This window comes from Vipera berus (genome assembly GCF_964194415.1).
Source record: "Vipera berus genome assembly, chromosome: 3".
NCBI lineage: Eukaryota > Metazoa > Chordata > Lepidosauria > Squamata > Viperidae > Vipera > Vipera berus.
Genome location: NC_138204.1, coordinates 89,707,598 through 89,721,926, shown reverse-complemented (window position 1 = coordinate 89,721,926; position 14,329 = coordinate 89,707,598). Strand labels below are relative to the sequence as shown.

The 14,329-nt window shown below is 37.4% G+C and overlaps 1 protein-coding gene across 2 annotated transcripts in view; it reads right to left on the bottom strand.

Annotated features, from left to right (window-relative positions):
• Nucleotides 1-3,529: 3,529 nt before the first annotated feature.
• Nucleotides 3,530-14,329, bottom strand: part of LOC308665855 (putative oxidoreductase ZK1290.5) — an 82,621-nt gene continuing 71,821 nt past the window's right edge. For both annotated transcript variants that reach the window (XM_081324164.1, XM_081324163.1), the window contains one exon: nt 3,530-4,107. Coding sequence is in view for 1 of the 2 variants with exons in the window: in XM_081324163.1 (XP_081180289.1) it covers nt 4,006-4,107 (102 nt within the window). In the remaining variant the exon portion in view is untranslated. The remainder of the gene's footprint in view (nt 4,108-14,329) is intronic.

The window sequence follows — 14,329 nt, the reverse complement described above, 5'->3', positions numbered from 1 at the left end:
TGTTTATTTCCCAAAGCAGCCTTCCAAAACCTACAGCTGTATTGGATGCAACTCCTGTAACTCACAGGGCAAGAAAGTTGTCTGAAAATACGATTGAGAGTGGCTGTAGTTACTGACAAAGTTAAGACATTGGATGGTAAAATGTGTTATTTTTGATTTATGACAAAATGTAGTATCATCTGTTTTTGTTTAAGCTGATCCCAATTGGCATGTCCATTGTTCATAAGGCAAGAAAGTTAACTTGTTGAACTCCAAAGCCTCATAAGACCAGCCGCCAAGTCTGCAAACATTGTAATCTAGCATTTGGCATTATACAGGATCCACATCTTTGCTGAAGTCAATCAAAGCTCTAAACTGGTGACAGATTCTTAAAATTAAATACGGCTCGAGTCAGACCCAGAACTTTACATTTAAAATTATAAAACAGCGCATAAGCAGGTAGTCCTCAACTTTGATTTGAACCAGATTTTCTGTGGCTGAGAATGTTGTTTGTTGAGTGAGTCACACCTGATTCTACAATCTTTTTTTGCCACAGTTGAGTGAATCACTGCAGTTATTAAGTGAATCAGACAGTTGTTAAATGAATCTACCTTCGCCCATTGTCTTTGTTCATTGGAAGTCAGTTGGGAGGGTCTCAAAAGACAATCACAAGCGCTTGGGATAGTGCAACTATTATAAATACATGCCAAATGCCAAGTGCCTGAATTTTGATCACATGACTGGAGATGTTGGGATGGTTTAAGTGCGAGAACTAGTCACAAATCACTTTTTTTAGTACTGTTGTAACTTCAAACACTCACTAAACAAATGGTTGTAAGTTAAGGGCTGCCTGTACTCAACTGTTTTCCACATATTTTATTTCATCTGGGCTACATAAATGATAAGAGTTCAACTTTGCAGAGGGAAACAACAAATAATAACTATGAGATACTTTAGCTTTTTGTCCCAATTCAAAAGTACATCTTAATTTTTTTTTATTGAAAAGTTTTAAAATACATTTTAAAAACATAAACTCCCTCCCTCCCCCTGCCCCCCGGACTTCCCAGAGCTGAATACAGGGTATAAACTTTAACCAACTTAAGCTAAAATATGCTAACCAACTAAAAAAGACACTTTAAATTCTATCGCACTTTAACTCCTCTTAACATAACTAAATAATAATAACTAATTAATAATGCATCATATAATACTAATACTTATTCATATACTAAATGATACTTTCTAGTCCCATATTTATTCTGAATATAATCGATCCATCTTCTCCATTCCAAAATATATCTCTGTTGCAATTGTTCTTTCAAATATGCTGAAATCTTTGCCATTTCCGCCAGGTTTGAAACTTTTAAAGTCCACTCTTCTATAGTAGGCAGTTCCTCATTCTTCCAATATTGTGCTGCCAAGAGTCTTGCTGCCGTAATTAAATTTAACATCAATTTAGTATCTATAACAGTACAATCTGTAATAATACCCAACAAAAATAACTGTGGAGAAAACCTTATCTTTTTCTTAAATATCTTCTGCATATTCCACCAAATTTTAATCCAAAAAGCTTTAACTTTTTTACAAGTTCACCATATATGATAATAGGTTGCATCATCACAACCACACCTCCAACATTTAGGCTGATAATTCAGATACATACATGCTAATTTTTTAGGATCTAAATGCCATCTATAAAACATTTTATAAAAATTCTCTCTTAAATTTTGTGCCTGTGTAAATTTCACATTTCTGACCCAAATCTTTTCCCAGATATCCATCGTTATGGGCTCCTGAAAATTCTGGGCCCATTTTATCATGCAATCTTTAACAAGTTCCGTTTCTGAATCTATATCTATCAGTGCATTATATATCCTCCTTATATGCGCTGGACTTTTATCTCTTATTTGTTTAACCAAATTTTCATCAGTTGTCGAAATACCAACTTTCTGATCTTCCTTCCATCTAGCTTGTAACTGCCCATACTGAAACCAAGTCCGCACTATTCTTTCTTCTTTTAAAATATTAAATGGCTTTAATTGCCATACATTCCTTTCCATTCTAAGAATTTCTTTATATGTAGTCACATCATGTTTAAATCCCACACTTATATTTAAGTACATCTTAAATTTGACTTTGAATCTATTACTTCTATATATTAAGGGATCCAACATACACTCCCCAAATAGCATGAAGATTAAAAAATGTTCAAGAAACCTGTTCCTGGTGGACATGCCCTTAGATGTGGTTATTCCATAGGATATTTCAACTCTCTACAAACACCCTTTATGGAGGAAAAAATCCAGAACTTTGGAAGAATTCAGAACTTTGCATGATACAATTCAGGAAGAGAAATATGTGTCTATAGACCATAGCAGAACCTCCTATGCTAGCTTGCAGTCATATAGTACAATACTGTGTATTTCTAGTTGTATGGAAGTGAAAATACATAATGTAATCGCTAGCAAAACAACATTTTAGATATACAGTATATTCACAGAGAGATCTCTAGCACTTAAGAATAATCACATCCATGTTTACTACAACCCACAAATGTACCATGTTTCCCGAAAAATAAGACTGGGTCCTTTTCTTTCTTTTTGCCTTCAAAAGAGGCACCAGGTCTTACTTTCAGTCTTTTATACTCAACTCTGGCACCAACAGCCCCACCCAGCTGGCCCACTTCTTCTGACGGAAGGAGCAGCTTCATTCTGCAGCTGTACTCCAGCCTGCATTTTGCAGTCAGGCCTTTCTGGAAGTCCTATGCAGCCGAGTAGCGAGCTATGGATTTAATCCATAGCTCGGTTCTTGGCTGCAGTAGCCTTGTGACTGAGAAATGCAGGCCTGGCTGCAGAAGAGCCACAGAAGAAGTGGGCCAGCAAGGAGAGGCCTGGCTGCAAGGTGAGTGGGTGCGGGGCGCATGGGGCAGTTCCACATCCCCAGCCCCACCCTAGCTTGATTTTTAGGTGTGTGCCTTGCCCCAAAACTAGGGCTTATTTTTGGGGTAGGGCTTATATTAGGCCCATCCCCCCCAAAAAATCAAGCTAGGGCTTATTTTCAGGGTAGGCCTTACTTTCGAGGATACAGGGTATTACTGAGTTGATGAATTCTGTACAATTTGTCCAAATTTGTCATTAAAGTATGCAGATCTGAATTTTGAAGTTAGAATTATATCAGAATGTCAATGGACACAGATGCTTCTTAAGGGGCTATCACATGGAGCATTGGGGGTGAAGTATTTCAACTACAAGATCCCTGTCTTCCTTTCTTATCACTTTGGCTGCTTCTCCCACATACTATCAGAAACTCTACTGATCTGGATCAAATTTATGATCTCTTGTTAAAGGAAAAAAAATAAAACAAAATATTCTACTGCCATGAGATGAAGAATGAATAGTGACACTAATTGTCTCCTGGTCTGAATAAGTTGCAGTATAGCTATTGTTAATATCTGAAAACTTGTAGCAATTATTTTTCCACAAACTGCCTTGATAAGTATCTGTTCCTCAAAACAATTTTGATTAAAATAAATCTTCCCAGAACATTGGTTTAAACATGTTTATTGACAATAAAATGGACTGCAATTGTGTAATAGTAATTTTTGGTTCTAAACTCATTTGGTTACCTTCATGCAAAAAAGAGGAGATAGAACAAAATATTAATCAGACATTAATGTTATTAATTAACTACATTAATTTTCATTACCATCCAGTTCCAAACTCCAAATTGTCTCACACATGGACAAAACCAACAGGGCTGCAAATGTGTTAAGCTTAGCAATAACTTTTTTTATTCAGTTCTAGTTAGGCTCAAGAGTGACTTACAACTTCCTGAAAAGTCTTTTAGTGAGAGCTTGGAAATGGGAAGACTCCATACAGTAGCCTAATAATAAGGAAAGATAGGTTTGTGCAAAAAGTACTCAAGTTGTATTAGCTCTGAATGCATTAAGTAAATAGCAGAGACAAGCTTGGGGGAATCCAGAAGTCATCATGTTTACAGCCACTGTATTCTGTAACTACTTCATGGTTATCCCTTCCATAATGGATAGGTTAGATAGATCAATTTTCTGTTGACGTTCATGGAGTCAAGCAACTCCATATCTTCTTTTGCAAGCCTAAAATCAAAGACCTGGAAAACAATAATGGAGGAATAATTTCAATACATTAAATTATATTAAATGTTTTTGACAATCAACCCACTGCAACATTAATTTGTGTTCTGCATATAAACTACTATTACTTGTATTGGGGATATAGGATAGGTGTTTTTCCTTCAAGCTTGGATATGGAAGTCTTGGAGGAAAATTGCTGTTGTTCCTGGTGAAGAGACCTGTGATATGTTCAACTCCAGCAAATATGCCCCCCCCAACTTTGCACAGCTTCAAAAATCTGCAAAATGAATTTGATCAGAGGTCATAGCAAGATGAAAGAACTGTCCATTTCTGGGGAAGCAAAACTTTACACAGGTTTTCAAGTGTCTTAAAAGACTGTCATGTCCAAAACTGAGTGGTTAGGAATCCTGACTGCCCATTTGAAGAAAAACTCAAATTTACTTAAAAGATGCTCAGTTTCAAAGGCTACTTCATTTTTGTTTAGGCATTATGAAAGCTTAAATAAAATTTCAAGTTATAAGGCATCATTGAATCCCCTTTGATATACTACCTTTTCCATATTGTTATGATTATGGCATTTTTATATTTGAACTATAATGATATTAAGTATCTAAAATGAAATAAATTTATTTGTTACAAAAGACAGGTTTTCCAAATATATTGCTGTTATATTAATAGTATCTGATAGTTATCTTTAGAAACAAAAGAAACAAAAATCATGTAAGTAAATGTCTTGTTCTAATTAAACTCTTTTGTAAGAGTTAAAAGAAATTTCTCTCTGGTCCATAAACAGTAGTTCATCAAATAGAAAACAAAGCCTTAAAATAAGATAAGACAACTGAAAACTAAATGTCCATCAATCTTTCAAATAAAATGGAAGAGAAATGATTATTAAAAACAAAACAATAGTTCCAAAAATGTTCCATTAAAAAAAAGGATCACAATAAAAATGGATGATATGACAAGTTGCGTAAGCTGAATGCAACTTTTACCACCTGAAATCTTCCAAGACATTGTGATTCAGATGCAAGCATTACATCAAAGAAATATTACAATTTCTGTTAATATTGTCAACCTGGCATCTAGCCAGCTGATACTTCCAACTTTTGCCTTCAACTCAAATTGCATCATCTGAATATCGTTGCTTCAATTAGCCTATTAGGGATTGACATTTAATTCTCTGCCTTCTTAAATAATCTCACCCTACAATCCGAATGAAGCAGTATGAAAATGAAATAAAAGCAAGGCTTCTTCAGAACTAAAAGGCTGTAATTTGCTTTTCAAATGACAAAAACAAATGGAACCCCTGTCATGGAAGATTACTTCAATATATGTTTATGGCAGCAAGATTACTACATGTACCAAGAGGGAAGGATTCAACACTACCTATTAAGGAGGAATAGTTGGTGGAATTGACAAAGCTTGCTGAGATGGATAAATTAACTTCTTTGATTAGAGAAATGACACTGTCTACATTTACTGAAACTTACATTTACTAGAAACTTCTCAGGGAATTTTGCATTAAAATAAAAAAATGAATTTGTGATTTATGGTTCTGATTTTTAGACAATATAATTATAGAAAAAAGCATATTATGATGTAACTTTAGAAATATAAAAATATAATTGTCCTTATAACTGTGAAGAATATCGGAAGCCACTGCTTTGTATCTTTTTCCTTTCCTATTTTTCCTATTTTAACTTCTTTCTTTTCTTGCACTTTTTGATTTCTCTTTTTTTTCTTTTTCTCTTTTCTTCTTTATTTTATGTTTGTGTTAGTTTGTATCTTTTTGAAAAGTATTAATACATATTTTACCCACAGAGACACATGTACAGATGAAGCCCCCATACTACTGATACATCGAAATAAAGTCTAATCCCTGATTCTAACGTGTCTGTTTTGACTGAGCTCTCCAAATCTAGTGATACCGGTGTAAACATCTATTCTTCTAAATCCAGCTTCTTTCAGATCTAGAGACTTTTGAGGGGACTTTTCAAACGGATGAATGCCAGATACCTATTTTAATTCTCCAAATGAGATATTGAAAGAGAAAAGATGCTCCTGTGAGGGAAAGATAAAGGAAGGTTTCCTCAGATATTTCATACAACTCTGAAGACTTATGGGAATAAATTCAACTTTTCCCTCTGAAGGACTGCATTTTTCAGAAGCCTGAGAAGCATATTCAAGAATCTGATTTTCCCAAAGCAGTTGGCTCCATTGGAGCCTTCCAGAGTAAAGCAAGAGCCGTCTGAAAATAAAACAGGCTCATTCTTGGCAGATAGTACAAAACGTTTTGACCATGGGCAGGCTTTGTTTATACATCTACAAAACAATTTTTATCCAGGAACAGAGCTTTCAAAAAAGAGTTGTCACTAGCTTTCCTGTCAACGTAACTTCATTGTACCACTTTAAAAGGAAATAGACTGGTATTTACCAGAGCATATCAGGCTAGTAACACATATATTTTGACTCTGAGGGCTTCTGAACTTATAATTACTGCAGCCTGTTTACTGCCTATGTAGCAGTGACATAATTATCTTCTAGCCTCAGTTGTGGGCTAGGAAAGAGGCCGGAGCATCTTCAACTCTCTGCAATCATATGTGAGCTTGGTTAGAAATCCCTTATGTGTGCATTTTAAAGCCACCATTGGTTTGGTTTGGGTTTTTTTTCAACTGAGGGTCTGAGGTACATTTCATCCAGAATGGGGATGGAGGAGGAGGAGGGGGAGATTATTCACAACCAGCAGCAACAAAGATGGAGACCAAAAAAAAAAACCAGGCCACATAAACGATTGAAAGGAAAAAAAAGGAGAAAATTAAGATCCAAATGGGAATAGAAAACTCTGGGTGAACAGCCTCAGAAAAGGGCCACATTCTTCCCCTTCACTTTTTAAAACTAATTTTGCTCTTTTCTTCTTTCACAATCATTGGTAATACTGCTCCAGCTAAAATTTGTAATGTTTTCCACTTCAATATTCGAAGAAAGCAGCCTTGCCACCATATTTCAGAGCTCTGCATAATTCCAAGTATCATGATTAAAATGCAATCAGTCTTCTAGTTTCCTATGTGCAAAGCCTGAGAAGAGACCTAGATGTGCATCAGTTATGTTCAGCTGATTTATTTAATTGTGCTACCTCAGAGGAGTTTCATTTAGATGGAAACAAACAAGTAAAAAAATAGAGCTAAACCCAAGGAACTGAAGGAAAAACTCCCAGAAAAACCTTCGGTTCAAAATTGTGGGCATCCCAAAGCTCTTCTCCTCAAACTGGAAAAGCTGCAATCCAAGCCTAACCACATTTGCATCCATACAAAGAAGAGTGCTACTCCACCCACTATTTTGTCTGTTTTGACCCCCTTATAGATGTCACTGAATTGGAATTTGATTTGGAAAAAAAAATATTATTCCCAAATTCATAGGAACTAGGCCTCATGGAATCACCCTTGAAAAATTTATGTTAATCCTGCCACCATAGGTGGTTAAAAAACAGGCTTTGATCAAATGATAGTTACTATTTCTTATACTTTCATATACATTGGAGTTAAACGATATCAAACATTCTAGAGAAAAAAGGAACCACATTAATCCAGTACCTGAGTTTTTATATTGCGTTTTTTAAAAAAAAGAGGGAGAGAGAGAGGGAGAGAAAGATAAAAGCTGTTGTGCTACAACTGGAAAGATCCAGGCCACCCAAAAGCCTTTCAAATAATTCCTCTGCAATTGCCAGAATACACCCTCAAATACACTGCCTTTGAAAGGGATGATAAATATGGGATGTTCTCATCCAACCCGAGAAAGAAATGTGCCATTTACCACTGATGATTGTAATTATCACTCAGAAGGTAGACTTTTAGAAAATTTATCCTGTCTAAAAAACTGGAGAATTGACAGATCTAATTTTAAGTTGGCTGTGGGAAGGGGATGTAATTTGAATCGGAACATAGTTTTTGGTACTGACACATCAATATTATAAAAATATTCACCATTCAATCATAATCTGATTTTTCCATGCTCAGAAAACCTCATGTTCTTTTCACAGTGTAGTTAAAAAAAACCTGGTTTATCTTATAATAAGCTGCAGAACTACTATGGAAATAAAGGATGGGCCATATAGATTAAGTCTGGCTCCATGCTTAATAGCTCCAACAGAACTAATTAAACAGACTGCAATCTGACAAATACAAAAAAAGAAGATAACTTTGTTGTTCCTCGTAGGTGAATTCATCAATTGAAAAATGCCATTTTTAGGGGCTAAGTCACGGTAGAAGCCAGCATTATGAATGGAAATCTCTACCAAGTCAACAGAAAATATTTTGTAATAGTCCTGTAAAATTTTCAGCCACAAATGTATTGTAATAGTCAATTCACTAATATCATAAAACAGTATGTCCACAAATGGAATAACGAAAGCCAACCTCCACATTTTGGAATTAAGAAGCAAAGCTTCATATTTAAATTCAAAGATCTAGATTCAAAGAAAAGAGCACCCAAAGGTCCAAAGTACACACGATTGGATCGTCAATTAGCTCCTAAGAGACACTGAATATTAGCTTTCATGTCTGTCCCTCAGGAATATTAAAGGGGGCCCTGGGAAGGTATTTTCTTCTAAACAGGAGTGGGCATCTTAAACTACCTTTTGTGGCATCCCCACTCCATGGGATTATATGCTTTTACGTTTTTCAGAAAAATGTGACCTCACTTACTTGTGGTGTGTCATAAGGTATCCAATCTCTGAGAGTCCCTGAACCTCTTTGCCAAATAGTACAACAATGAAACAAAAAATGGGGGCTTCAGGTCTCCAAAAAAAATTGTCTAAAATGAATCCCTCTTCAATGCTTAGCATGCAGAAGAAAATATGAGATGAACACATTAATGCATTTCTTTAATTTAGATTTTGGTTGTCCAACCTTTTGGCCTGCCTGAGTCGCAATGAGTGAAAACGAATTGTCTTGGGCTGCATATAAAATATATATTATATTGTTAATGATATAAATAACAAACTCCCTTTATTTTTTAGATATTTTTTATTATCTTGCGGAGTAGCATTATCTTGTGGGGTGTCTAGGACCGCATGCGGCCTGCGGGTTGGACAGGCTTGATTTAGATGGTATGAACATTTCAGTCATGTTAATTGCTCTGATGAAAAGGTTCCCTAAATGTAAACATGCCTGCCTATGAAGATTTACTCAGATGGGTGTCATTTGTTTTATTTATATCAAAATATGAAGGCTATAAACAGATATACATAAAATTACAGCTTTTGTAGGTAGCCTCAGGATAAATAACAACCCACATTTGATGTATGGATGGTTATAATGAAGCTGAAACTGATTCTATATGGGAATAATATGTGTATGTGTTTTTTTGTCATATGTAATAAAATAATCTTCACCAATGAATGATATTCTGGGTATTCTGTTAGCAAAAACATGGTGGAGCTTGTTTTTTAGCCTGCATATTTAGAATTGTCTTTTAAAACAGCTGGCTCCCTTAGCAGTGTATTTTTGCTTCCAATACAGTTGGGATTTCATACTGCTTGTGCATAACTTGAACAGCAGCACTATATGAAACTAACAGAGATTAGGAACTCTGTTCTTACTCTTTTATTTAACCCTCTCTTTCAGATTACTCAGAATAGTGATTAGCAACTTGGCATCCTCCAGATGTTTTCAATTACCAAACCTATAGTCTTCAATCACTGGTCATGGTGATTGGTTTTTATGAGAATGGTAATTAATGAACACGTCATTAGACATTTTCAAGTGAAGGTTAGATAGTCATCTGTCTCAGATAGCAATAGCACTTAGCACTTAGACTTATACACTGCTTCACAGTGCTTTACAGCCCTCTCTAAGCATTTTACAGAGTTGACATATTGCTGGCAACAATTGGGGCCCTCATTTTACCAACCTCGGAAGGATGGAAGACTGAGTCAACCTTGAACTGGTCAGAATCAAACTTCTGGCAAGGAATAGTGAGTTAGCCATACTTAATGCTGGCCTGAAACATAAAAGTATGTGGAGCAGCCACATCACATTTTAAGTTACAAGATCAGAGATGGGATCTTTAACTGGGTAAATACATAAACTTGAAGGATGGGCTCATATTTTAGATCCATCAATGAATGTCTTCTGAGGAGATATGGTCAGAGTTCCACATTAGGCCCAGTACTCTTTAACATCTTCATCAATTATTTGGATGAGGGGATAGATGGGGAACTCATCAAATGACACCAATCTGGTAGGAATAGCCAACACTCCAGAAGACAGACTTAAGAAATAGAGCACAACAATGATGAAAACTGTAAACTTGAATGTATTTGGGTCAATATAAAAGGGGGGGAAATGACATTGCTATAAAAAGGTAAAGGTTCCCCCACACATGCGTGCTAGTCGTTTCCGACTCAAAGCCAAAGAGCCAGCGCTTGTCTGAGGACATTTCCGTGGTCATGTGGCCGGCATGACTAGACACCAAAGGCGCACGGAACGCTGTTACCTTCCCACCGTAGTGGTCCCTATTTTTCTACTTGCATTTTTACGTGCTTTCGAACTGCTAGGTTGGCAGAAGCTGGGACGAGTAACAGGCGCTCACTCTGTTACGCGGCACTCAGGATTCGACCCGCCAAACTGCCGATCTTCTGATTGACAAGTTCAGCGTCCTAACCCACTGAGCCACCGCGTCCCTATGACATTGCTATAGGTGTATACTATAGGCCGCCCAACCAAGCAGAGGAAATAGATGAACCTTTTGCTAGTCAGCTAACTAAGGTATGTAGGAAGCACATCACAATAGTAATGGGGGACTTTAATTACCCTGATATCAACTGGGAGACAAACTCTGCACCAAGTGGAAGATCAAACAGATTCCTGACAAACCTAGCAGACAACTTTGTCTCCCAAAAAGTAGAGAAGGGAACTAGGGGATTAGCCATATTGTATTTAATTCTCACTAACAGAGATGAAATGATAGAAGGTGTCAAAGCCACAGGAACCTTGGGGGGAAATGATCATGCAATATTGGAATTCAACATTCTAGAAGCACAAGCAATAGAACACAGTCAAACTAGAGTCTTGGACTTTAAAAGAGCTAATTTCAATAAACTTAGAGAGACCTTGGGAAGAATTCCATGGATGAGAATCCTAAAGGGGAAAACAACTCAAGAAGCTTGGGAAATTTTGAAAAGTTAGATAATAAAGGCCCAGTCTAGCACAATACCAACAAAGAAGAAAAATAACAGCTCTCAAAAGAAACCAGCATGGCTGCATAAAGAACTCTCTGATAAATTGAAAGATAAAAAGGACAAGTATAAGAAGTGGAAAGAGGGGCACATAACTAAGGCAGAATATCAGGAAATAGCTCGTGCCTGCAAAGATGAAGTGAGGGAAGCTAAGGCTCAAAATGAACTAAGGCTTGCGACCAAAGTCAAAAATAACAAAACAAGCTTATTTCAACATATAAAAAACAAGAAAAAAGTTAAGGAAATGATTGGTCCATTAGTGGGGGAAAGTGGTAAGAAAGTGACAAGCAACAGAAAGAAAGCAGAACTATTTAACTTATTTTTTGCATCTGTCTTTACACAAAGGGAAAAAACAGTCCAACCTACCAAAAACAGTGCCATAAAAAAAAGAATAGAAACGCAAGTTAAGATAGGCAAGAAAATGGTAAGTGAGCACCTGTCCAGCCTAGACGAGTTCAAATCACCAGGACCAGATGGAGTACACTCCAAGGTTCTCAAGGAACTGGCAGACGTGATCTCAGAACCACTGAACTATATTTTTCAAAGATCCTGGAGCACTGGGGAACTACCAGAGGACTGGAAGAGAGCTGATGTAGTTCCCATCTTCAAAAAAGGGAAAAAAATAGATCCAGGAAACTACAGACCTATCAGCCTGACCTCAATACCTGGAAAGATTCTGGAAAAGATAATCCAGCAACGAATCAGCAAACACCTAGAGGCAAACAAAGTCATCACTAAAAGCCAACATGGATTTGTCAAAAGCAGATCATGCCAGACAAATCTTATTTCATTCGTTGACCAAGTGACAACATTAGTGGACCAGAGGAAAGCTGTAGATATAATTTACTTGGACTTCAGTAAGGCATTTGATAAACTAGATCACAACCTACTACTTGATAAGATAGAAAAATGTGGGTTAGATAGCATCACCACCAGATCAATTCGTAGCTGGCTGACAGGCCATACTCAGCGTGTGGTCCTCAATGGAGCTGCATCTACATGGAAGGAAGTGTGTAGTGGGGTGCCCCAGGGCTCTGTTCTGGGCCCAGTGCTCTTCAACATCTTCATCAACGATTTGGATGAGGGGATAGATGGGGAACTCATCAAATTTGCAGACGACACCAAGCTGGCAGGAATAGCCAATACTCCAGAAGATAGGCTTAAGATACAGGAGGATCTGGACAGACTCGAACACTGGGCGCTATCTAACAAAATTAAATTCAATTGTGAAAAATGTAAGGTTCTACATTTAGGCAAGAAAAACCAAATGTACAGGTATAGTATAGGGGGTACCTTGCTCAATAGTAGTAACTGTGAGAGGGATCCTAGTGGAGAGGGATCCTAGTGGACAATCACTTAAATATGAGCCAGCAGTGTGCTGCAGCTGCCAAAAAACCAACACAGTGCTAGGCTGCATTAACAGAAGAATAGAATCAAGATGACGTGAAGTATTAATACCACTTTACAATGCCTTGGTAAGGCCACACTTGGTCATCATGATGTAAAAAAGATGTTGAGACTCTAGAAAGAGTACAGAGAAGTGCAACAAAGATGATTAGGGGACTGGAGACTAAAACATATAAGGAACGGCTGCTGGAATTGGGTATGTCTAATTTAATGAAGAGAAGGACGAGGGGGGGGACATGAAAGCAGTGTTCCAATATCTCAGGGGCTGCCACAAAGATGAGGGACTCAAGCTATTCTCCAAAGCACCCAAAGGCAGAACAAGAAGCAATGGATGGAAACTAATCAAGGAGAGAAGCAACCTAGAACTAAGGAGAAACTTCTTGACAGTTAGAACAATTAATCAGTGGAACAACCTGGCTCCAGAAGTGGTGAATGCTCCAACACTGGAAGTTTTTAAGAAGAGACTGGATAGCCATTTGTCCGAAATGGTATAGGGTCCTAGTGGACAATCACTTCAATATGAGCCAGCAGTGTGCTGCAGCTGCCAAAAAAGCCAACACAGTGCTAGGCTGCATTAACAGAGGGATAAAATCAAGATCACGTGAAGTACTAATACCACTTTACAATGCCTTGGTAAGGCCACACCTGGAATACTACATCCAGTTTTGGTCACCACGATGTAAAAAAGATGTTGAGACTCTAGAAAGAGTACAGAGAAGAGCAACAAAGATGATTGGGGGACTGGAGCCTAAAACATATAGGGAACGGTTGCTGGAACTGGGTATGTGTAGTTTAACGAAGAGAAGGGTGAGGGGTGACATGATAGCATTGTTCCAATATCTCAGGGGCTGCCACAAAGAAGAGGGAGTCATGCTATTCTCCAAAGCACCTGAAAGCAGGACAAGAAGCAACGGATGGAAACTAGTCAAGGAGAGAAGCAACCTAGAACTGAGGAGAAACTTCCTCACAGTTAGAACAATTAATCAGTGGAACAACCTGCCTCCAGAAGTGGTGAATGCTCCAACACTGGAAGTTTTTAAGAAGAGCCTGGACAGCCATTTGTATGAAATGGTATAGGGTTTCCTGCCTGAGTAGGGGGTTGGACTAGATGACCTCCAAGGTCCCTTCCAACTTATTGTTGTTGTTGTTGTTGTTGTTGTTATGATTATGATGATAATGATGATGATGATGCTACAGAAGGATCTTGACAAACTTGAACATTGGGTGCTATCTAACAAAATGAAATTCAATGATGAAAAAGTAAGGTCCTACATTTAGGCAAGAAAAACAAAATGCATAGGTACAGTATAGGTGGTACCTGGCTCAATAGTAATAACTGTGAGAGGGTTCTTGGAGTCGTAGTGGACAATCACTTAAATATGAGCCAGCAGTGTGCTGCAGCTGCCAAAAAGCCAACACAGTTCTAGGCTGCATTAACAGAGGGACAGAATTAAGATCATATGAAGTGTTAATGCTACTTTATAATGCCTTGATATGGCCACACCTGGAATACTGCATCCAGTTTTGGTCACCACAATGTGGGAAAGATGTTGAGTATATCCAGAAACAGTACAGACAAGAGCAACAAAAATGATCAG